The sequence below is a fragment of the Chelon labrosus genome (assembly GCF_963514085.1).
Source record: "Chelon labrosus genome assembly, chromosome: 5".
Lineage (NCBI taxonomy): Eukaryota > Metazoa > Chordata > Actinopteri > Mugiliformes > Mugilidae > Chelon > Chelon labrosus.
Window position 1 is genome coordinate 18946548 of NC_140341.1, and position 25543 is coordinate 18972090.

Here is a 25543-nt window from a genome sequence, read left to right on the forward strand (position 1 = left end):
GGTTTGGAAAAACGCCACCGAGATCGGCGAAGCAGCATAATCAGCTCATCTGTATCAGCTGTGTGTGCCCACCTGCCAGTAAAGGTTGCCATGGTGACGGTGACTGCTTAGTTACCCCTGGGTCCGACAGTTCATGTGCAAGATGTAACACTTTCTGGCCTCTGAACACAACACATTCATTTGTGTAAAGGCAAAGCTGTGATTGAACATTATTGATTTTGAAGCATATGAGAAGTATGAATAAAAATTAGTAATAATGTTTTCAATGAATTGAAGATTATGACACTTGAATTAGGCTTACATGCTGAATTTCATAAGGAGTGGAGTCAAGTCATGGACTGTTGTGGGTGTTCAAACGCTATTTTATGTGCAGTAGTGCAAATTGCAAAAGGGCAGGGTAAAGCAGAGAACACAGATCAGAGAATGTGGTGATTAAAAAAAATCACTCGTGGGCAGTTATATCACTAATCCCATCACTGTGTTACACCTGCGCCAATCACACTGTAATTTCGCAAACTATTAAATTGTAATTGGTTAAAGAAAATAAGCACAGTAAACAAAAATCACTTGCGATTACCACAAATAAAAAAATTAAAAAACTGAGGTCATGGCTGCAATTTATAGTTTTCACCCCTGAGCATTTATAATATAACAAACCAGAAATAGGGTTTTGCATGGCAACACATTAGACTAGAACAGCCTTGGGAGACAAACTGACACACTCTTGACACAAGAGCGGTCATTATAAAAGATGGATCGTGATAATCTGGGACGTAAACAGTGTCCTCAGGTCAATCAGCCTAATTCAATGTCCCCACCAGCAGCTTTATCCAAAGCAATTACAGTGAATAGGTTTCCCTCACTTTCACAGGTAATGAGTCTTCTGAAACCCAATCATATGTTGTTGAACAGATCACTTACTTCAGGTTCTTAGGTATGTTCTGGCTGCCTTGTATGTGCACCATGTTTAAGATCTAAGTTTTACTCATGCTTTAGTCAGGACTCCAAGGTGGAGTTTGAAGTATGCTTTGGATGACTGCCCTTTTGTAGAAGTGGGAATTATTTGTCACTCCATTCATGTAGTAGTCCTAAGGACACTGGCTGCCAAACAACACCAAGCTCAACATTTCCACAACAGTAGCCAAGGAGCTGCTTCTTTTTTTTCCCAAACTCAAGCTCCTTGGGTCCTTGTGGCGATTTATTCTGTCTGTCTGCAGCACGCCAAAATTACTCAGGCTTATCCAGATGTTACTCTGCATTGAGATGAGGTTGCAGGTAAGGGTTCCTTCTGATGATTCGTACATTTAAAAACTGTCTTCCGGAGAATGAAACCATGCCATGTTGCTCTTGTGTCATCTAAACTTTCCTGCAGCTCCTCTGCACTCATACTGCTTATCACTCTGGCTTTCTCCCCAGTGGATGTACAGTTTTTTTCCGAGGGTTTTCTTGCTTCTACAGATCTTGACTCGACTTCCATATTTGCTCTTAACTGCCAATTCTTAATGACATTTCAGATATTGGAAACTGCAAACCAAAGGGGTTTGCCTTTCCTTGCTTTGTCGGCTTTAATTGCCTTAACTACAGATGCAGAGACAGCTGCTCAAAGGGGCACACAATGTTTGAGAGTCAGAATCTATCGAGGTCTGAGTTGTCATTAACTGACAATCCCTAATGATAGTTCTTGACCTGCTTTACAAGTCTTAATGATTCAATTAATGTCTATCGATTTAATTAAGTCAACCTGACAACTTGGAACAAAAAAGGGTGCCTGAACGTTTGCAGAAGCCACAATTACTGGATTACAAAAAAAAAAAAAACGCAACAAAAAGCTCAGGAATTAAAATAAATAATGCATTAACATTTGAAGGAAGCCTCTCCAGTGATAAATGTTCAATTACACATTTCTAAACCACATTCACAACATGCACAGTCTACGTGGGCCTACTCTGCGCTTGTAATATCCTGTGAGAGCTTCCTGATTGCCTCGGCTTGAATGTTTTCAAGTTCAAGATTCTTCTTGTCCCCCAGCTATTTTCATTCTCATTTACTTTACAGAAAAGGGCCTGTGTAGCTGTGCACAGCTGGAGGCTCAATCCATTTTCACTCCTACATACCTCCTCTTCTTCCCTCTGCCTCACTTTTCTGTTTCATGCCTGCAAGTCTTACCCAGCTGGCATTACATTATATATCAGACACGCTACTTCTGAACACAAAACCACAGCGGATCAGGAACACGCAACATGCGTAGCGCGTTGCAACACACACTGTGGTCTCTTGTCTGAGATCTCGTCACCTTTGGTCCAAGCATCATCATAACATTAATGCAAACATATGGTATCAGCAAATTGCTCCCACTTGCTGAACAAATGGATAAATTTTTATTCTCACGTCCATCTATTTTTTTTTCTCCTAGTTGTTATTTGAATGGGTTAAATGGCAGCTAAGGTCAATGTGAAATTGCTAAAAGTGAACATGTATGCAAGTATACAGGATACTGTATGCAAGTTAAATATCAGAATTTCAATTCAACAAGAGCAAGAAGAGGAAAAAAGCATTACATTTCAGTGCCAATATCACCACACCGCCTTGTGATTTTCAGATTTTGTGGCTGACTGCAGTTACAAAATAGAAACGATGTTGTAAATTTGCCTTTTGTGTGATGTAACAGTAAGGTTGTAAAAATACACATGATATATTTACTACACTTGTGCATAATGTTGAAAATAATGGAAATGCTAAACTTTATCTCCATTTATCAGCTGTATATAGCTTCCACAGCATCGACTTAAACACTCTGTTTTCATAAACTGGGTTAATATGGTGGAGTTACTTTATCTGAAACCAAAAACAAATTCCAGCCGACTCCCAGAGGAAGCATGATTCATAATCGAAACTTGTCCGGCTGTTGCTTTCAATTATCACTCTAAGAAGAACAGTTATACTAGATGATGTGCACCCTGCATGTATTATTACGACCACAGGTAGATATGGCTCTCGGGGTCGCTCTCATCAAAACTCAGTCCACTGATTTTACACCAGGGTCACTCCACTCAACGTGAGTGCTAATCAGCTTGTGAAAACTGTTGTATCATAGTTTATGTGGCTCTATTGAGTTTTCTAATCTCTGAGAAAATACCATAATGATATCATGTCATGATGTTTATCTCAAAGTGGGACTGGTGAAGTTTAATAGATAGTCTACTATACAAACTGTCAGCAAGGAGCCTGAAATACATTTGATACCTATCTAATGAAAAAACATAACTGATTTATGGTAGGGATAAGATCTAGTGTTTGGGGGGCTTCAATCATACAGGAGACTAAAAGTGAGGTTTTTAATGGAAATGCAAAGCATAGTAAGAACGTGGTGCCACACGTTTTAACGTAATAATCTCTCTATTAATTGATGGCTTAGTCCTGCCACTGTGGGCAACTTGCTTACGGGGACATTGAGCAAAACGCTGCCAAAGTCAAGCTGCTGGAGAACAATGTCGCACATTTGGCAAGCAAAGACCTTCTGTTTTGACTCTGAAGTTTATGAAATCCAAAAAGGGCTAGAGAGCTAGAGTCAGAGCAAAGATTGGGTGTACATTCGTCACGTGTTCAGTAACACGACAACTAGGGCAGCTTTTCTGGTAATAACATTGTAGATGATATGCACCGACAATGTAGGGTCACATGTGCAAAGCATTATAGCTGCACAGAAATCACTTCAATATAGTTAAGCACAAAGACACAAAACACTTTTATGCAAGTAACTGTAGAGGTTTTTTTTTTTTTTTTTTTTAAGCATTGTTTTACTTATTTTTCTGTTGATGTTTTCAAATGGATCCCAAGAAGGAAAATTACCCACTCAGCGGAAGCTGATCCAAATAGAGAACAAATTGACTCAAACCGAAACTGAACATCAGAATCCGTGTCGGATTAAAACGACATTTTCAGTTTATAGCTGAATGAATAGGATTACACCGAACAAGGTAACACCTACACTGTTATTGCAAAAAAATCAGTTTCTGAAAATAGTCATAGCACAGTTTATATATTCAGCAAGTCTTCAGATTTAGCTTAATCTTGTGAGCAAAGTGACTCCAGTGTCACATCAGAGTTTTGTATGGTAATCAGGCAGAATAGCTGGCAGCTCTGGATCAGTCTAACTTTAAAAGCAGATTAGTAAGCCTCTTAGAAACCTGCTTACTTGAGGGCATTTGAGGAAAGGAAATAAAGAGGAGCTGTGGTGCTGTTCACTGATCTCAGGAAAACATACATACAGTCTCACACAGACACCAAATTTCACATTTTAAGAGGTAAATTAATATGTTATTAATCCAAATAGGAGTAACGACGGATCATTTCAAGTCTACAGCTCATATTCTGTATAAGCAGTATGTTTGAGTGATGCTTAACAGCAGGTATATTCTACAACGTAAAAAAGCCAGACCCCCAAAAAAACCCAGAGAATTCTCCTTTAGCTGTCAGCTCACTTCTCAAAGTCAATAATCCTACAATGTAGTTGACAAAGCAAGGTTTTTTTATGTAAAAGCAAAAACAAAGCTAGTTAGTGTATGCTCCCTGATTAACTTTTATAAGTCTTCAGGATGTTGCTGCAAATATAAGGCTGAAATCTACTATTTTCTACATTTGTGGATCTGAAAGAAAGAGCTTTTTCATGATTTCTTTTTATTGCTTGTAATACACATTGTCTGAGATCTCCCTTCAGCTACTGCAAAATACAATCCACACCAACTTCTTGGAAGTAAGCAGCCTTTGTTTTTTCATTCTCTTTTCATTTTGATGAGGTTGTAAATACTTCACCAAAGGAATTACAGTTCCTAAAAGCTGAAACATGAATACCCCAGTTTATTTTTTTAGGAGAGTAGGGCTCTGAGGGCTCTGTGTTTTGGATTTATTTTTTTCTTTTATATCATATGAGATTGGTTATTCAATATAATGAAGATCATGCCTCAGTGTGTCATAATTACTTTTTGATTTTTTTTTAATCAAAAAAAACTCTCTCCATGGCAATCTGCTCTTACCACAGTGTGATACTGTTACCATGGCAAAAATGAAACAGGCATGTGATGAGTATAGAGAAACATCAAGAATGTGACATGTGAAGTGGTTTGTGGCCTCACAGAATACAGTACATGGGTACCGAGCAGGATTCTAGGACTTCCACTGTCTCTACAGTTCTCAACATTTTGAGGCACTTAACTTTCTTCTTTACATTACAGATTATTTCCTTAAATCCTTTTTAAACTCTTTTAAATCCGAAAATTTTAACTCGCACTGAGAAGTCTTAAAATCGACTCCCAAGCAAAACCCTTTGTCCACTCGATGTTCAATAGAATGATTCAATAGAAAAGCCTGAAAACTGTAAAATATGGCACAGTTAACATTACAGAGAAAGGAAATGGAAAAGTCAGACTAGATTGAATCAGACGTAGTTCATCACCTGCAAAACATCAGGCCCTCCTCAAATGTGTTCTGTGAATGAAAGGTGTAGCACCTTGCTGTGACTCACCTCGGAGGGCAGGGAGCAGCGAGCGGTCCTTTCTATCATCACATTTGTTGCACTCGCTGAAGTACAGCAGCAGGAACACATCCACCAGCACCCACACTAAAGACGTGGTCAGCACCACCTTGCAGTAGACAAAGCGTCGCATCACCTCTCCGATATGTCAGCCGGGCAGCCAAACAAGGAGGTTGACAGCGAGTGCTCAGGGGCGCTGAGGCTCCTGGTGAGGTGTTTGAACTCTGCAGACGGGGTGAGGAAATAGGGACGAGATCGAGCAGGTTTGACCAGGAGGCGTCATCCTTCAGGAGGAAAAAGAAAAATGTGTTTGAATGCAGAACAACAAAGGAAACAAAGGAAGTCATCATAGTTGTTTTAATCCTTCCTGCTGTGAATGAGTTTATGAGTCTTTAGAATAGAATGACGTAGAATAAATCACTAAAAGTAGCGTAAAAAAGTAAATGTGGCTTATACTTGGATACTACTCTTTACAATTACGCGTTACTTAGCATTATTGCATTTATTTTTGTACTTTTTTAATTAAAGGATCATAAAATTAGGGAAAAAAACAGATATACAGATACAGTATGTTGAATGGAACAGGTAACTGTATCAGTACATCTGTTTAGTTTAATACCTTGCAGTTGCACACCTCCACCATCTATTAAGTATCATTTTACATATCTACATTTACAGCATATAATGTATGTAGTGAGGTGTTTTTAGGAATTAAGTAGAAGTGAGTTCGCAGAACATTATGATATCACGGTGATATCATTTTGTGCCTTTTGGACACAAAATGTCATCATTTCATCGTTCGCCAGTTGTGTGGAATTTATGATCAAACGTGATCGAAAATAATTCTGTGAGGTCACAGTGACCTTTGACCACCCACAACTACTTCGTTTATGTTTCAGTCCAAGTGGACATTTTTGCCGAATTTCAAGAAAGATCCTTTGAGGCATTCCCAAGATTGACTGTTGAAGTCACAAGAATGGCGAATGCCTCCAGCCAGGGCTTTCGCAGATGACAAGGTCTAAGACAGTAAAAATAAAAATGAAAAAACATGCAGTACATAGTATAACCATATACATATACAGTATATATTTCATCGCTATCTGTACTGGATTTTGACCATGAAGCATAGCACCTAAGAAAAGCAGAATTCAGGTGCTCATTTGCAATTACATTGTTTAACAGTGTAAAATGATGTATGAAGATTACTTGTATCCTGTAAAAATATCCTCCATTACATCAGATTATCTTTAGGGTTTTCAAACATCCTTCAAGCAGATACTGACCAGTTTTGACAAGCCTGATTTTTCCCCACACACGGACGATCCACCCTTGAAAAAGTTCATCATAACAGTCAGTAACTTCACTATTACATTTATTTAGTGATCTGAAACTGTATGGCAAGGACAAGTTGGATTGCTTCATCCCTAGTTGTGATCAAGATGCGTACTGAGTGGGACATTTTGCAGTTGTGTAATCAGCATTGCTTTCTGGTGGGATAATGACTTTTTGCAGGGCTCTATTTCTGATTATATGAATTAATGGTATTAGCCAACGTTTCAGTTGTGACAATCATTCATTATCTAAAATAAAATGTTTTTTTAAACACCAAAATGTTTTATCAAAACTGTTCACACAGATCACTATGAGAAATATGGTTCCACTGAGGTTAGAGCCAACTCCCCACACTGAACTGACCACCGACAGTTCACATCCTTTCATTTCAAAGGATGAGTGAACGCTAATTTCCCCCTTACACGCTTCTCCCACTTCATCAGTAGTGCCTCTAAGACCATCTGGGAAGCTTTAATACCAGAGGCAATTTGTGGAGGTTAAATATCTCACTGGCATGGGATGTATGCCTCACAACATTTCTGATGAAAAACAACATAATTTTCTGTCAAACAGGATTTCTCCTTGACTGAAATGATAGCTTTTTGTTGCCTCAAAGGCTTATGAAAGTATAATCAGAATGGAAATGGAGCGATGGGGGGAAAAAATGCTGTCAGCAATCAAATACACAAATAGCCAGAAGACTTTCAGGCACCCAGAAATATTGGCTACAATATATTGGACATCAAATCAGTTTACATTTCTTTTACATCAAGCAGTACAATAGATATTAAAGGTACACTGATTGGTCCAAACCCGAGAAGCTCTGGTGCAGGACATGTATATAAAGCTAAGTGAGTCGATGCACAGGCCATTGAACATATATTAAACATAACTAGGTGATGAGTGTTCATTTAATTGCGTGCGAGTATAATTTGTTTTTCTAGTTACTTATACAACTAGCAGAAAAATCCTGCAGCATCTCCTGCAGCATATCAGAAAGATATCCTATCTTTCACTTTCAGCATGTTAATGACTTTGCACTCGACACACAAACAGACACACACATACAGTTATCACCCTCCCCCTCCCTGCTCCCTGTCTAAATGTCCATCACAGGGGCTGACACTGCTGCCCCGGGCTAACTCTTATCTCATTCAAAAACAAGGCAGCTTCTATCCAGCTGCATCAAGACTCGGATCGCAGTGCAGCCAACGATTTCGGACAGAACTCACATATCACTCACGGACTCCTAACCCAAGAAGATGGACGCTACCTACAACGGGGGAAAAAAAAGTCTGTACGTAGCATATCACCTCCACTCACACTGTAGACCGATCAATGATCATTATGTCTCACGTGTCTGTTTGCATTTCCAACCGTCTGCTACGGTGCATCAGCGGTAAACATGTTTGAGTAAGATACCACCAACCACAGCACCACCAGCAGCTTGCTGAAGACTTGTCTGAAGAAGTCTGAGTCAGTAAGTCTGGCCATCTGCAATATGTCTTGTCAGTTCTAATAAAAAAAAAATTAAAAAATATACACATCTGTTTACAAGCCACATTTTCTAGTCCTTTTAAGACGTAAGTGTAAACCACCAGGCATCATTAGCTGCTTCCTCAAGTGACAACTAATTGTGTTGTTAGCAGCGCTTATTGTGTGCTAAATTACTTATTCCTCGTTCATTCAGCAGGAGCACTTCTATTATATGCAAATGAAAGGCTGTTTAACAAATTGCGTTCCACAGCATTATAACTGAACACGCCTTAAATCAACATTTGACAATAGAACCATGGCATGATGAAAAACACCCAATAGAAAAATGATCAGTGTGTGTTAACATGCCCACCCCCCATATTCTCCACATTCATCAATTTCCTCAGAAGCAGGCAATTAGAAGCCATCTGCTGTTCACATGCTCACACCAATCCAGCTTTGACTTAAATTCAAATGGAATACTTTCAGGTCTGACACTTGCATTTCTATCGCCACAACAAGAATGCAAAGCTGAGATTCAATACGTTTTGAGTTCTGAACAAATTTTGGCAGTGACATCAAGCGTGGAAAACTGTCAAGACTCCCAAGCTGGGATTGAATGGTTGATCAGCATCAAGTTGGAAACAAATGCATGCTAACGTAACATAAATGCACTAAATCTCATCTTCGTGAAAGTTATGGTATTCAGCATTTGCGTAAAATAACAAGAGATGTTGATTCAACTTTGTTTTCATTTTGGAGGCTGTGGTTGGTGGCATTACTGAATAGTACTGTGTTTCTATTATTTTGACAACCCCTTCTAGTCAGTGGCCTGGGCTAAATAACAGAAAGACTTTAGCGTTTAACTCAGCCTACATCCTCCAAAATGATCATACAGTTGAATTACAGCCTTCCTTGTGCAGTTTCAACATAAGCTGAGCGTTATAACAGCCATGCAGGTGGATTTAGTGCTGGACTGCTATATTAAAATACATCCATTTCCTACCTAATGAACTGGCAAGTAAGTGCAGTGCTTGCATGGTTCATTTTCTTCTCCACATTCATCAATCTTTTAAGAAACATCCAGTTAGAAGCAATATAGGCATCTGCTGCAGGCCACTGATGGGACCGACAGAGGTTTAAGTACCTTGCTCCACAGGACAGAAGAAAAAAAACAGTCTAGTTTAGGCTAACATTTCAGTGTAATAGAGTCATCAAGTTTTTAACTGTCACAAACTGAAAGTAAGGCTGACAACCAATGCCAAATTTTTGTTTGTGAAAACTGTCAAAATAGTCAAGTTGGGACTGACTGGTTAGTCAGCATCAAGCAAGAAGCCATGTAGGTTTTGCATACGTTTGATTCCAGCACCCAAACTCGTGCATTGGGACCAGGGCAGAAAAATGCTAAAATATACCCATCCCTCCCTGGAAGAGGAGGTGATTATAGAGCTGATCTCAGTAAGCCCATTAGGCCAGTGGCTGTAGCTCATTTCACAAGCTAAACAAAACCCAAATACAAGCTTGTAAGCACATTTCACCACTGTCATTGTCTTAAAAGTGGGACGTATATATTCCTGTCAACACTCCCTGTGTTCACTTGATAGATCATTCTGTTAATTGGGGATGTGACGTGAATAAAATAGACAAACACTGGAAAAAACTGCAGATAACCAGCGAACTCTCAATGCAGTCGGCGCATCGAATATACAGCACATGGCAGACAGGATTAAATGTCGTATTCAAGCATAACCATCATCGTCATCATCATCATCACTAGGATTGTGGTGTGTTGTGATTTGATGTGTGCGCGCGTGTTGTGTTTTTTTCCCCCCTTCCCGTGCAAGGTGCGCACGCGACAGAAAATGAGGACGCTCTCTGCTTACCTAAACAGAGGATGTAGTGAACCAGTGACCTGTTCCAGCCTCGCGCTCAGGCAACGTGTTGAACGTGGACCCCCATGACCGAACCGTACAAATAATTAACGGCTAAAAAAGGAAGCAGGTGAGCTGACCCCGAATGAAAAGCGCACAGCGTCTCAAAATGACACCTAAGTTAGAGTCCATCTCAGTGCAGAGTAGTCCACAATCCAGCGTGATAGCGTCCGTCCAGTAAAGCCTCTCATGGTACCTGTGCGGACTCCCCGATATGATTCGTCCCGCAGTCGACGCGAACAGTCTCCGCGGATTTTCGCTCCCGTTTAAACGGATAAGCGGCCAGTGCAACATACGTCTCCCCGCGCACCTGTTCTCCGGATGAATATATTGTAACAGTAAGAGGACAGGCGAGGTAATACTCAGCACAATCTAACCTCAGCTCAGACCGACCTGCCGATGTCTGGTGTCTGCTCTCTGATTGGCTGACGGCGACGTCGCTCACGAGATCCTCTTGGAGAGGAGCGTCTGGTAAATGTAGGCGCGTGCACCACAACGCCACAAGCTAAATATTGTGTAGTTTTTGTAAGTGTAACACTTGAAATTATTTTTTATTTTAATTACTTAATTCATTCATTTTCTGGCTGGAGCCTATCCAGCCTATCCCAGCTGTCATAATATTTAATTTAAAATATATTTTTATAACACTTTGACATACTAAACAAATTTAATTATTTTTACTTTATTTTAAACTATAATAAACTTTATTTTAATGTCTAGTCACGTTCTTCTTGTTTATAGCAATAATATAAACGTTTATATTAATTATTTTATTATGATATATTTTTCATTATCGAGTGGATAGATTACATTTTTACTTTATTTAAAATTATGATAAACATTATTTGAAATTTCTAGTTTCGTCATAACGCTACTACCATTATTTATAAGGATATATATTATTAGTCTGTTTGTTATTAAGATTATCATGCTAGTGTATATCATTTTAGTTTTATTATTTTTAATTTACTGTTTTATTGTTTTTGTATATCTGATTTTACATGGACAGGATTACAAGAAAAGTCTAAATGACTTATAAGTTTATTTTACCTTATTTTTGTTTATATAGACGGATCTGCTGCATCTTTGTCAAATATTCTAGTTTTGCCATCAGAATACATTAAACACAGTCTTCATACTCTTGATATTTGTGTTCACATTGTGCACCCGGTACAAGACCAACAAGAAGAAAACAAGAAGTTGATTGAAGTGTAATGTAGTAAGTAATGTACTGCCACAGTGTTAAATAAACAATGAAAGCAGCCGCATAAATTACATACACCATAGTGTGCATGCCTGTCTATGAGCCAATTCAATGAATTTTTCAGAATGACACTGTTTTCTACCTCAGAGCTATTTTAAGGCACGCTTCTTGTGAATCGTGTTGAACAATGCTGCCATCTGCTGCTATTGATGAGAGACTCTCAGTGTTGCACTGGCCTCTGGGCAATGTAGTAGATCAAATCTCAGCCTGGCATTTTAATTAGCATTCAGCGAATGATGATAACTCTGATGTACTGATAGTGAACTAGAGCCACACATTCTCAACTGTCAATATCTCATTCATCTCAGCTACAGCTGAAAAATACTGCAGTATGTGCCTTGTGAAATAAATCTGACTTCTGTTAATTGCATGAAGAGGAATAGTCTTTGTGTTCACACCATAACTCAAAACCCCCACTAGATGTCAGTGCATGCTGAGGTGCCTCTTGATTTCAGAAAGGGAGAACAATTTTTTGATAATGGCTTTGTGCAACTGGTTTTGAAATTTATTAGAAGACATGTCCTAAAAGATGAGTCCGAACTTGACTTGGTTTTATGCATAGGACATCATTTTGGGGATAATATCTTCCACCATAAATACTCCATGCTGGCTTGTTCAGTCAGGAATGCAGTGGTTGTTGCTATGGGAATATTTCACAGGAGACATTTTGACACGTCGCAGTATGAGAAACCCAGGTGATGAAAAGAGAACATGTGTCTGCATTCCAGTCAGATGCTTCAGTTTCAAGGTCTTCATATTGTGCACACTGGCTTGTTGCTCTGTCATGGCTTGTTCTAGGACGCTTTCTTGAGTCACTGTTAATGTTATAAGAAACACATGAGCTTTCTCACTATAACATGTGGATGACATTTGCCCCCACCAAACTGACATAAAGATAAAACTGTACAATGCAATTCGGTGTCTTGGATATAGTTCATATGAGGGTGACCTATCTGCTTGATGCTGGCCGGATAAAGACAGAAAAAGAGAGAGAATAAGAGAAGCAAGGAGAGGAGAGGAGGAGAAGAAAGCAGCAGAAGGAACGAGTTGGATTCATACATACAGCACAGAAAAATCCAAAACCAAACTATTGATGCTTATAACAGCTGGTAATTGGAAATGACAGCTCCCAAAATCAATACAACTAATATGCACATCATAAATAAGCAAAGGCGACTCTAGACACAGCCACAAAGGAACTGGAGCTGGACACTCGCTAAGTTAACTAATGTTGACAGTCAAAGAAAGAGCAAATGAAATGTGATGCTGGTGGAAGTTATTTTGTTTTATTTATCCGTAGTTAAGGCTAGGCTAACCATATTCAGTTAGCTGTTTTGTAATATTATTATCAATTGTTGTCTTACCACTGTCTTGCTTAATGTCCCCCCTTTTCTTTTTTCTTTTTCCACTCCTGTAGCGATAAGTTCTCTTTCTTTGGAAGTGAAGTATTTGTCAGCCGTAGTCATGCACACGACCTGGGGATGTCTCCTCCTGTCACTGAAAACTTAGCACATTGTCCCTGCTGTAGTTAAAGATTGTCAGCCATTGGGGGCCCCATACTGGCTTGAAGCCCCAAGAAGTTACCTGGCTTGCCTTTTGACAAACTGCGCCTGTAAAAGCACATCATTGCACACACACACAATCTGTTGACATTTGCATACACTCATTGTATGCATTCCTAATCACTGAAGAGGACACACATGCACTCAGTTCTCTAATCCACTCTAATGCTGTTTGCAAATGTTTGCAAAACATATTGTGTTCACTTTGTATTGATGGACACATTAGTTCTGAGTTTATGGTTTCTGTTGTGGTGGTGGAGTTCAGTCTATTGGAAGTTGTTTTCTAACATTTTGCCCTATTGAAGTTTATAATGCAATCTGACTTGTCTCTGACACAGGGTCACCTGCCTAATGGACCAGTGTGCTTTACTGCATGTATGCATACACACACAGAGACAGACACACAACAGGCTACAAAGAAGCATAACAGCCACCACAGCACACACTGTCCTACATGCATGCTTGTTCGTGACGCGCACGCAGTCTGGTCGTGTGGTGGCGCTCTTGCTGTGTCCTCCTGCCCCTCGAACAGGTACAGTCTGGCTATTTAACCGCGGGGTTGGTGGATTCACTCCGCTCTGAAACTGGCTACGCGGCGCACGAAACACCCCAGTAATGCGATGCCAAAGCAGCTTGACAAACTCCAGAAGAGAGTTGCTGTCTGATCTGACGGAACTTCTTCAACTCGCCACCTCTTCCTCCACCTCCTCCTCTTCCTGCTCCTCATCTTTACTTTTCACTTGATGACAATTTCCGTGGGATCGTGGCCGGTGCGTCTCTCCCTCTCTGCCTCCCACGTCTCTCGCACTGAAAGTTTAAATTTGAGAAGATGAATAGCACCGCGTTCAACCAAACAGAGAACGGACTATTGAACAAGACGGAGGAGTTTTTCTGCTGCAACTTGTCATCCGTGGTGACGGACAATGGCTTTGTGGCCGCCGCTCCGGATGAGAGGAGCCTCTTCATCATGAGGGTGGTCCAGATTGCCGTCATGTGCGTTTTGTCCCTCACGGTGGTGTTTGGCATATTTTTCCTGGGATGCAACCTTCTCATAAAGTCCGAGGGGATGATCAACTTTTTGGTAACGGACAGGAGACCTTCAAAAGAAACGGAGGCAGTTATTGTTGGAGCCTATTAACTGATGAGGACGCTGACACTGTGGGAACCAGAGTAGAAAGAAGACAGATGGGGAGACAATGCGATGATCAGCTGCCTAAAGGCCCTATTTTCATGTTTTTAAAAAAAAGGATCGGTCACTGCGCAAGAGGTTACTGAACCCTGCTGGAAGCGCACAGGTGTTCACCTTATTTCTTGTGGCCTTAATGGCAACTAAGACTTACTCGTCTCCAAGAGGTATAGTGCGTTTTTAAGCCTCTTTACTAAGTATTCAAACACGCACTGTTGTAATTTGAGTAGTTGTTTATCAAGCAGCATCCTTTGTCATGTTGATGACAAAGTCTTTGTATTTGCTGCCTCAGAATGCCCTCTAGCATTGCAAATGCAATGGAGAAATTAATGTCTATAACATGTGCTGCATGTTGTATGTTTTTTGCATACACTATGCACTAGTCTGGATTTCCCTGGTGATAACTGTGTGAGTGTCTGCACGGGCGGCGGAGGAAGCCCAACATGCCGTGTACCTTGTTAACTGGAATGATTTAATTCTGTAATTAAAGTTTTCCTCTTAATTAAGGTCTATCTTTTCTTCATTAATATCGGCCCCGTGCGCTGAGATTTCCTATTCCATTCAGAGGCAGATTTTGGAAATGGTATACATTATGTTAAAAGAAACAACGAGGGTTATTGATACCTGGGGCAAAAAAAAAAAATAAAAAATAAAAAATAGACTAGACGTCATCACATTTTCATTATTTATATATTTATTTGTGGAGAAGAACTGGCTACACAGAAGAAGATTTTTCTGGTATGGTCTGGTCTGGTATGGTAATGGTCAAATATATATATATATGTGAATTCAGATCACTCCACTGAAAATAGTTTATTTTGCCCCAAATATAAAAAGTTAAATAATAATAACCATAATAATTCTTCCCATCCTTATCTGCTGGCACTCTCTGTCTGGGTCAGATTTTGGTCCATGACGCATTTCGCATCCTTCCTCCTTCTGTCAAAACATCTGTTGAGCTCTGCCCCTGGCTCACCTGAATGCTGGCTCCCCAGGAGCTTTAGAAATGACTTGTCTTGTCAGCCCGTGAAGGATGAAGCCATCGGGCAATATGCTGCTGTCTGATTGCCCACCTGTGCTCCACACACGGTTAAACAGAACCAGCTGACTTACTTCACCTCAGTTCTCCATCCTCCTGTTTTCCATTCCCTTAATTAGAAGGAGGCAAAAATTTACGTAAATAAGTGATTCATAATTTGAATTTCTATACTTTTAGGGGCTCATATGTACATGGGTTGGATGAAACAATCCAACACAGTGGCAATAAATACTATCTTTGTGAAGCTTTCTATGTTTAATCAAGCTGTGGATTGATGGAGTTCTAAGATTGCCCACATTTTATTTGCGGTCGAGAAGAATTTAATAAAACACCACCAACACCTTCATAAATGACCACAACTGAATCAACACCATTACGGTTTAGCCTCCATCAAAGCTCAGTGCAAATCTGTAATCCTAAATGAACACAGAGCAGTGTTTATTGTATGTACTGGATTATGGCCAGTTCATGGATGTTCAGCCGTGACATAAACACAATGTACGTTTGTTAAACTCCTTTTCGGAAACCTCAGTTAGAGAAAGGCGGCAGTGGCACATGATCTCTAGAGGATAAAATGGTTCAAAAAATAATTTTTAAAGGTGAAAATACATGCACCCACCCTACATACAGTAATCTAGCAAATAATTTATTTTAACCAAGCAATATCTTCACTTCAGGCAGGACCCTACAGCGTTGAAGACACAGTGCAACCGTGTATTTCTATTATTTCAAATTAAGATGCTTTACAATGAAGGATTAGAAGGAGATTTCAGAGAACAAAGAACAAAACTTATTGCAAATCTCTGCAAAAAAAATCCGCCTTTCCATACGCCAAAATGAATGCCTGCTCTCAAAAATGTAATGGAGCTAACTGATTATGTTATGTTGCAATAAGTTAAGAATAAAGCACAATGCAGCAGGCAGAGTTACGTTGTATACAGTACGTATGTCAACTGTTTCTCTCCGCTTTGTGTGATTGCTTTCATTAAGGAGTGCTGGGAATAGCTCACAGAAAAAATATTGCGGCTGTTAAATATCCAGCAGAGAACAATCTCCTGTCTGCAGCTGAACCGTTGCTAGTTTGTTCCTGCAGTGTCTCATGCACATCTATTCAGAGCCTGCAAGACGAGGAAGATATAAAGATGGAGATTAAAGTTTAAAAACAAGAACTTTATCTTAAAGCTTTTCTGTAGGTGGACTGGCCGTCTGAGGGTTAGTTTTGAGCCAGACAGTTGATAGTGCAGTCGCAAAGATTTCACACACCGATGCTCAAAGAGATTTAGGAGATACTAACAGCAAACACATCTATACCTCAGGTATTCCTGCTGTCAACAAACTCATAGTCCTCTGAAGGCTTATGAGCAACTCCTCCCAGGATATTTAGGAATGTAACGAGAGTCTGCTCACACCAAAAGCACCAAGATAGGGCATTACAAAATGATTCAATTTAAACCTTCTGCCTGGTGTTACAGTATGTTCTCACATCTCTTCCCAAAGGCAGAAAGTGTTATGGGTCATTGTGTACTTGCAGTCTGGTTAGAAAAACTTGAAGAACCGCGTGAAAAACAGCATCAGTTCACTTCTTCCCATGTGGACTGTATGTAGGCTGTGTACAACTGTGACAGCATCTGCAGGGTGTTGATTGTGGGCTAAAAGAGGCTTCGGGGTCCCGGCTTGCTCTCGTGTGATTGGCTGGTGAGCTGAGGTCCAGTCGATGAACTGGATAGTGACTAAAAGCTCCAAATAGCAGCAAGGCAGCCTCAGTCATCGCCTCGGCTTATTCCTATTCTCCTACAGCTTATCTCCCATCCTCTCTGGGCTCCTTTCTCACTTTGTGGCGGGGGAGATATGTGTACAGTATATATGTGGTATAATGTATCACTAAATTGTTGTTGGTTGTTGTAATGGATTTTGCTCCACTCTATTTACATGAAAACAGTATTTAGCTATTGGTTTTGTACTGTGGTTCCCTCAAAGCCAGTTAGATATTTCACCTAAAACCCAAAATCGAGACTCAACAGAACGTTTGTTTTAAAAGTGAACGCAGACATCGGAATGCAGATATTTCCATCAGCGGCAATCATCCAGAACCAGCTGCTGCCGAAGCCATGCGGTGTCGGGATTCTACGGCGGCAGCGGTAATTGTGGAAGTCAAACTGTGATAAATCCGAGCAGACTGGTTTTAAAGAATGATTCCATTAGCTCCCATCTCAGACTTAAGTCAAGGGATGAGTCACGGCTCTGTTGTACGGCTGATTGTTTCACACTGAAAAATCACAGGGATTTAACATCTGAACAGTTCTATCACTTACACTTTATTGTAGCTAACACACTGGTGTGCATATTTACATTATTGGCATGGTTGGAACAAAAAAATATCACCTCTAATATGGTGACATAACTGGTCACCACAATGTACATCATTCAATTTTAAGGTCAGGCCTTGGTTCTTGTTCAAATTAGGATTTGGTTTTTGTTTTATTTATTTTTAAAAAGGTGTCGTTTGTGGTGAAGATTATTTCCCAAATTTGCAGGATTTCTCAACTCTATGGAGCCTAATTTTAATGAATGTACTGTTGTGGATTAGTTTCACTGCCGTAATCAGTGTTCTGTTCAGCCGCACTAGGTTTCTGTTCTCCGTGAAAAAGCTCTGATGAACCCACTAACTTCACAACTTCACTGAAAATGTTTCAGAGGAGTCAGTTAAACACACTGCATCATCCAGCAACCTAAAATCTAAGAACCATAAGCAAACTCTCTTTGTTGGTTTAAACTTATGTCAGTGTATATTGCACCACACAAAGGTCTCACATATAGAGCTTTCAGAAACCCCTGTGGCTCTGAACCAGGTGACAAAGGTACCTTTAGCTTGGCTATTCGTTATTTTTAGCTTGATGTGATAGAGAGTGAAAAATAGGCAATATAAGTGTCAGGGTTAGAATAAAGGTTATCCATGACAGGTGGCTGTGGCCCAGGTGCTAGAGCAGGTTGAACCCCAAGTTGGTTTTTATGGCAGGCAAGCATCTTGCGTGGCAGCCCTATATTTGGTGTGAGTGTGTGTATTCTTATGAAACTTCTACAATCTAAGGCTTTGCTTTAGAATGAATGATAGAATTAGGTTGAGGATTGGGCTCTTAGTTGTGATTGTTATGGTTAAAGTAAGGGGCTGGGAAGTGCATAAAGACAGACAGAAAAACGTGTGTATGGGTCCGACTATTTTTGCGAAGACCAGTTTAGATATCAAAGTGAGGACACTTAAGAAAAGTGAGGACACTGACCAGTCCTCACTCTGTCAAACGCACTTTTTCAGGGCTAAGACTTCGTTTTAGAGTTTATGTTAGAATAAGGTTTAGGATTAGGCAACTTTGTAATGTTTAAAGTTAAAATATGGGGAATGCCTAATGTATAACTTGATGTTCTCACAAACAGAATCATAGAAACATGTGTGCGGATGTGTGTACTTGTACAGTTATCTTTGTGAGGACTGGTGTAGTCTTAGTCAAAGTGAGGACACTTGGCTGGTCCTCACCTCATCATACCTTTTGAGGGTTAACACTTGGTTTTATGTTTAATTTTAGATAAAAGTTGGGGTTAGGTTCTTAGTTGTGAAGGTTACAGTTAGAGTAAGCTACTAGAAAATGCATAATGTCAGTGAACTTCCTCGCAGATAGCAATGCTCAGACGTATCTCTGTGAATGAGAAACACTGAGATTAAAAAGGTTCTTTACGCTGTAAGTGCTGACTATTTAACATTTAAAAGTGACATCAAAGCTTTTATTTGGGGGCTGAGTACAAATATCCTCTTCTAATTAGCAGATCTAATTTACACCATACAATTTTCACACAAACAGCAAAATGCAGGGCAGCCATTAAAAATAGCCAGGGGAACTCATTATTCAGTCCAGTCATGCAAATGTGTAATGAGTATTCATTGTTTTAAAAATAATAAGCTGAATTAATATTGACAATCCATTTCAGTTTTTGTGTGAGCATGCTTCAGGTTTTACTGACCTTCTGATCATGTAGCTGTCTGGCAGCTACATCAGCTACTGAACAGTCTCTGAAAGGGAACTGTTACTTTACTTTCAGAGGAAAGTTTCTCAATACGCCATTACCACAAGGTAATAACCTTTTCAAGAGAGAACTCAAAACACAGATGGAGTTTCAGGCCTCGTCCACACGTACGAAAACGGTCTTTTCCCTCTCCGTTTTCGAGGGCATCGTTTCAAGAAATATCCGCGTCCACACAGGTCCGTTTCAGCACGACCGAAAACGCTACTTCATATTCCAGGCCTATAGGTGGCGATGTTTCAGTTTCAGAAATTCACCAAAAACGGAGAGGAAGAGGCGGAGCATGCGCACAAATCTTGAGCGCTGTTTACAAATCGCCTTTTTTTGCTCAGCGTGGTGGCACAGGAGCATGATAATTTGCCCTAGTAACCCTAATAGGCTCAATATCTTCTCCAGCATGAAAACTAGCATGTAGTCCGCCATTGTTGTTGATGTTGTTACGAGACGTCTCGCGGGATGTGGAAGGCTGCTCGGGAGTGTGGCGATGACGTCATCGTTTCCACATAGAAACGCAAGAGCTGCGTTTGCGAATTTCTCCACCCTGGGACCCGTTTTCAGAAAAGTGCGTTTTAGGGCTATGCGTTTACAGGATACGTGTGGACGATCGGCCAAAACGATGAAAAATTTATGCGTTTCAGCGTTTTTGCGTTTCCGTGTGGACGGCCCCTCAAGGTTCTTCTTCTTCTTCTTTTTTTTTTTTTTTACAATTGGATTTCAATTCAAGAGAAATTTCAAACGCTCTGCTGAAGAATGCAAGGACTTTGCTAGCCCTTCTCTGTAATATAAATACATTTGACAGACACTGTATTTCCAATGCAGTCATTGTATCAGTTTTCTGGATAAGTATTTCTAAGTATTTCCCATCCTTTAAAGAGCTTAAGCTGACCCACAGTACATACTGTATAGTACACTTTGTAAGTATGCCGTGCCATGATTCAGCTTAAATCCCTTGAGCCAGAGTAAAGACACCATTAGCTGTCTTTTTTAAAAAAATCCATTGCAAATCATAATTTTATGCTTTGCAGCCTGTTAGCTCGGGCATAGTTATCAATAATGCATGTCACTTGTGAGGAGATAGAAATATGCATTATTTAGTCATCTGCTTGTCTTGGTACACATGACCTGTGTCTGTTGGCTGTTTACACCTCAGTTCATGCATGTTTTATTACCACTGATCTCACTTTTCTAGATAACGTTAAGCTTATCTTGTTGTGGTTGTATACCATACGCTAGAAGGGCTAACTCTACAGCTACTCATGTCCTAAAAAATGCTGCAAACCCTTAAAGTCATCTGATTCTATATGCAGCTGTCTAGGTGTAACCTTTGAACATGCTGCATCACATATTTGTCTTACCTGTCACTACCAGTAAATGTATTTGAGCACGTATTTGTTGAAAAGGTTTTTCTTTTGAGATGATTGTGCCCAGAGCTGTTTGTGCAGAGCCCTGACAGCTAGTTTCAGTGGCTGACTCACACGGGCATCATAAAAACTCACCGGCAAGCTTCATGTCATCATCACTATCATCATCATCATCATCATCATCATCATCATCATCATCACCATGACTATCACTTGCTCTTCTGAAACCTGGATGATATAAAGAAGTTGTTACTCACTCAAATGTTTTACCACTCAGGGTTTTACCACTCAATTATAATTACCTGAAACCACACAAAAATTAAAACCATGCGTGACACAACATTTTAAATTGAATAATTTTAACATTAATTAACATTTAATATTAATACTGAGAATAAGAAAAAGTTAACTAGACTCAACAAAATTACTCTGGAAACTAACTGAAAACAAATTAATTAAAGCCAAATTGAAAATAAAAACTAATAAATAACGATTGACCTCAGATTGATCCACTCAACATGTCTAGCAATTCTATTCGAAGGCCACGGAAAACATACATATATGATATTTACTGTTTTCCTTTGCAGCATTTAAGCAAGGAGCAGAATCTCTTGACTGAGCAAAGATACACTGATGAAAAGTGTTTTCTTCATTCCTGACTGCTGAAATCAGCTGTGACAGTTTGGACCTGCCTGCCAAGCAGCAGTGTCCCGCCTGCCTATGTGGCGTACTCCCATGCCCCAGCTGTCAGCTGCACTCAGTCACTGTACCGATAATGAAGCAACTTTGGCCGAGCTATCCCTTACTACAGCGTACTGTGTGTCCTCACCTGAGCAAATCCTAATCACAGCTACATTGGTTCGTGTTTCGGTCACCACATGACTTATGCATAGTGACATTATTTGTCCTAGAATTCCTGCAGAAATATTATGTTTCTTTTTTATATGAGGTTGAACAGTGTTACAGTGTTCTATAAGAAATCTGATCACGGGAGCACTGAGTTTGCAGACTACACTGTCTACATCCACTACGTACAATAGGTCAGGTTTGATTTGCCAGCTGAGCAAAGTGTCCCGTGTTTTAGATCTGATGCCGTACCTTGGGAATTCATGCCTAATGGTGCACCTCTTGGTTCTGTCACAGCACATGAAAGTAAGCCAGAGTGCTGTATAATAAAACCTCTACAGGGTCATGACTTATTGAGCCTCCTCAAATTGCTTCTCACGGTGCTGCAAGCTCTTCCTCCCTCAGGCTTGGCTCCATTATCGCCCTGCTCTGTCTGCAGGTGCTCTACGGTCACATCGCCGACTTCCTCCATTTAAGTTACACCGCAGCTTAGCTTTAAAGAAAACTACCTCCCTGCATGCTGCTGATAATCTCAAAAGAGAGACCGGCCAGAACCGAGAAATCAGCAAATGCAGACATAATAAGAGTAATAACAAAATGCCATTTTGGAAAAGTAAATATATAAGATTCAAGTAAATTACTAACCGTACTTTCCTAGTGGCAGTCGTGCTTATATGATTGAGAATAATTACCCTCATTTATGACTTTTCCATTAAAAGTATCATATTTTATAAAAGACAGATTCCTTAAATGGGAAACTTTGGTGAGCAAAGATAAGCAGTTGCATTGACAGAACAGATCTATCACATAGCAGAGGAGATGAAGGGAGACGGCTGGAGGGGGAAGTAGAAGAGAGTTGAAGCAAATGAGTCAGAAAAGCAAATTACTTAAAATGTTATTTCTGTGCGAATGATGTTATCTAAGCACACAAAAAAACAGTGTCAATCACTCTATGTCAAAATCATCCACTCCACTTCACAAGCCCAGTGTGATTTCTTAGCAACCGAACATGGTGGCATTGGAAAATGTCACTAATATAGCTGTGCTGGTCTCACATATAGTTGATTTAAGAGGAATTGTCACAGAAAATATGGTGCTATGTTATTTTGTGGCTTTATGTGCTATAATAAGTAATCCAGCAATTGATTTTGACTACAGCCACTCTGATAGCATCTTCCTTTCAGGTTTCTTTTGTTCAATTTGAGCTCCAGTCTTCACTTATCGCTACCATGCGGTGCACGTCTTCATGTGTGTGACACCTTTCTCTCCTGTGCTTCAACACTGTAAAGGTCTGCTTCGCAGGTGCAGCTGTGACCACGAAGCGTTGCGGTGGTGTGTGCGAAATGACATCTCAGCCTAGCAGAGGCACACCTTACGACACAACAGCTGTCACAAAGGATCAGCATCCAGCCTGCCACACTCCAGGAGCCGCTTTCGAAAAGACCTCTGCTGTTCTGTTGTCCTCGCTGCTTATTCTTGCAAATGAAAGGTCATCTCCGTCATGTGACCAATAAACTCCCGCCTGTTTGACTGTGTTGGTTTGCATCACCTCAGGTTCACAAACAGTCCCATGAAGCTGATTTTTGTAGATTAACTAAGGTATAATTTTCATAAACTGAGTCATTAAACTCTGTTTCACACTTGTAAAATAATACTTTTCTACAGTGATGCCACAAATGACCCTAGCTCTCTTTAAAATCTAACACAACATTTTAATCAAGTACATGCCATTTAACCTTTAAGTAGCTCTTATTAGAGCAACCAACCACAGCTTGTCTAAAGCACCAGTCATCAAATCAAGCATCTCTGGTATAATTAGCTTATTTATGACTATCATACGTGATGTCACTGCATTTTCATTAGGACTGTGCTGCAGAACCACCCATTTAAAAGACAAAGCCGGGCTATAATATTGCAAATTATCTACACAGCTGCTCGAGTCGCCATATGAAAGGTTTGATCCCGGAGCTTTGCACCTGGCGAGATGCTTTGATCTGTGTCTCTGCTTGTTTTCCGCTCTTTGTAACCATTAAACAGCTCCCTGGTCCCTTTGAGGGAAAATTGATTAGTGATTAAAAGAGAAGGAAAGAGGAGGAGAGGTGTCTCTGTGTCCAAACAGACTCCCAGTTGTGTGGGTGCAGAGAGCAGCTGTACTACAGACAGTATACAGAATATACTTGACCAAAGCCTATAGATCCCTTTATATCCTTGATATCTTTATTATTAACAGGATTCTTGAGCAAACACTCACACAAAAAAATAGTAGATCTGATATAATAATAACTATGTCCAGAGTAGATCAATAGTTGTAAAAAAAAAGCTACCCATGTTCATGGCACTGAAAGAGATAAGCTGCAAGTGACATTTCTTTAGAGAAATTAGAAGATATTTATATTTATATAATATAATAATGTATGCAGTATATCTGCAGGATAAAAGGTGATATGATGTGTACTTCTATGAAAGTAAATAACATTGACCGTCTTGTGACAATTCAGTGTTCTACTGCGAAACCTTTAGACCTGGCATTCATGTGGATGTTACTTAGACATGTACCACCCACCTAGACCAGACCAGGCACCACCAGCCAATAGCAATGACACTCCTTGATGGCAGCAGCCATCCCCAGCAGGATGCAGCCTGACACAGCCACACACACCAAAACAGTTTAGGAAGCAACTCAATAAACATGAAAAACAGCACAAGGTGTTGACCTGGCCTCCGAATTTCTTAGATCCCAAACTGATCAAGTACCTGTGGGATGCACTGGAACGAGCCTGATCCACAGAGGCCCCTCCCCTCAACCCATAGGACCCAAAGACCACTAACAACATTCTGTTGCCAGACACCACAGGACGCCCTCAGAAGGCCCATGTCCATTCACACCTACACAGTATTAGGAAGGTGGTCATAATGTTATGCCTGATCGGTATAGAAGTTATAGAAGCATCATACAGTGCATTGATTCACAGGATCGATGGAGTCATTACCGGACTTTATTGTACTGTCAGTTGATGAAATATTATAATATGTCTAATCAGTTCAGTTTGCCATATATAGGTGACAGGACTGAAGTTCTAGACACATCTCAAGCATTATTCAAGCACACATGATGCCCATGACCGCAATTTGCTTGTGTGAATAAAGTGATAATTGGAAGATCTATGTTTTCTCTTGCTTTTAATATTTCTAAAATCTTGTTTTAACTCTGTAATTATGGGGTATTCTGCATAAATTGATTATTTTGTTTGTTTAAAAACACATCTGCATGACCATGCAACCATCCAGATGTTTTCAAGTACTCTAAGTAAAGAACTACTACATACAGTAGACACATATGCATGTTGAAAGTGGGAATAAATAATCAAAAACACTGCGACTGTTTTGATCGCGCCAGATGAATTGTTACACGCAATCATCTAAGGGCCTGTTCAGATCTTGCATCAAGATACGATCTGGGCTATCCAATCGCAAGTGGCCAGCTCTAGGTCCGTGTGTTCAGACCTGGCAATAACATTGCCTACAACCATTCACACTCACACTTATGGCCAATTTAGAATCACCAGTTAACCTAACAAGGTTAAACACAAACATAAAACACGCTCATGACTGCCTGCAGTTTGTCACAGAAAGCTTACTGCCTGCACCTCTGTGGATCAGCTGTAGGCACATAACTTGGAGCTGGGCAAGATGTTTTTTCCAGCTGCCTGGCATCTTGATGAGTTAAGTATGGTCATTATGGACAAGAAGAACATACAGTACATACTGTATTGAACCAAAAGTTGTCTTCTAATTTGACAGTCACATAGCCTCAGTCAGATAGTCTCTGGTTAGCATATATCATTTTTTTTTTTTGTACTTTGGGCAGAAATGAAAAATAGAGAAAAATATTTCCACACTTCAAAATAAGATGGAACAGCACATCCAGAACTGGCATAAACCTGT

At 40.1% G+C, this 25543-nt stretch overlaps 2 protein-coding genes across 3 annotated transcripts in view; one reads left to right on the top strand and one right to left on the bottom strand.

Moving 5' to 3' along the window:
- The window catches only part of galnt13 (polypeptide N-acetylgalactosaminyltransferase 13), a gene marked incomplete at both ends in the record, with an annotated part of 31183 nt that extends 25520 nt beyond the window's left edge, over window positions 1-5663 (bottom strand). The window contains one exon of one of the 2 annotated variants that reach the window (XM_084545376.1): window positions 5507-5663. In XM_084545376.1, coding sequence (XP_084401502.1) covers window positions 5507-5663 — 157 coding nt within the window. The remainder of the gene's footprint in view (window positions 1-5506) is intronic. The other variant, XM_084545375.1, reaches the window with a different exon arrangement.
- Window positions 5664-13698: 8035 nt separating this feature from the next.
- On the top strand, window positions 13699-14794 carry rprma (reprimo, TP53 dependent G2 arrest mediator candidate a). The gene has a single exon (XM_084544124.1). It carries the CDS (start codon window positions 13925-13927, stop codon window positions 14231-14233), a length of 309 nt encoding a protein of 102 aa, XP_084400250.1. The 5' UTR covers window positions 13699-13924; the 3' UTR covers window positions 14234-14794.
- Window positions 14795-25543: the final 10749 nt, after the last annotated feature.

Excerpts from the sequence above, each read along its gene's own strand:
- rprma (XM_084544124.1), top strand. The coding sequence starts at position 13,925 with ATGAATAGCACCGCGTTCAACCAAACAGAGAACGGACTATTGAACAAG.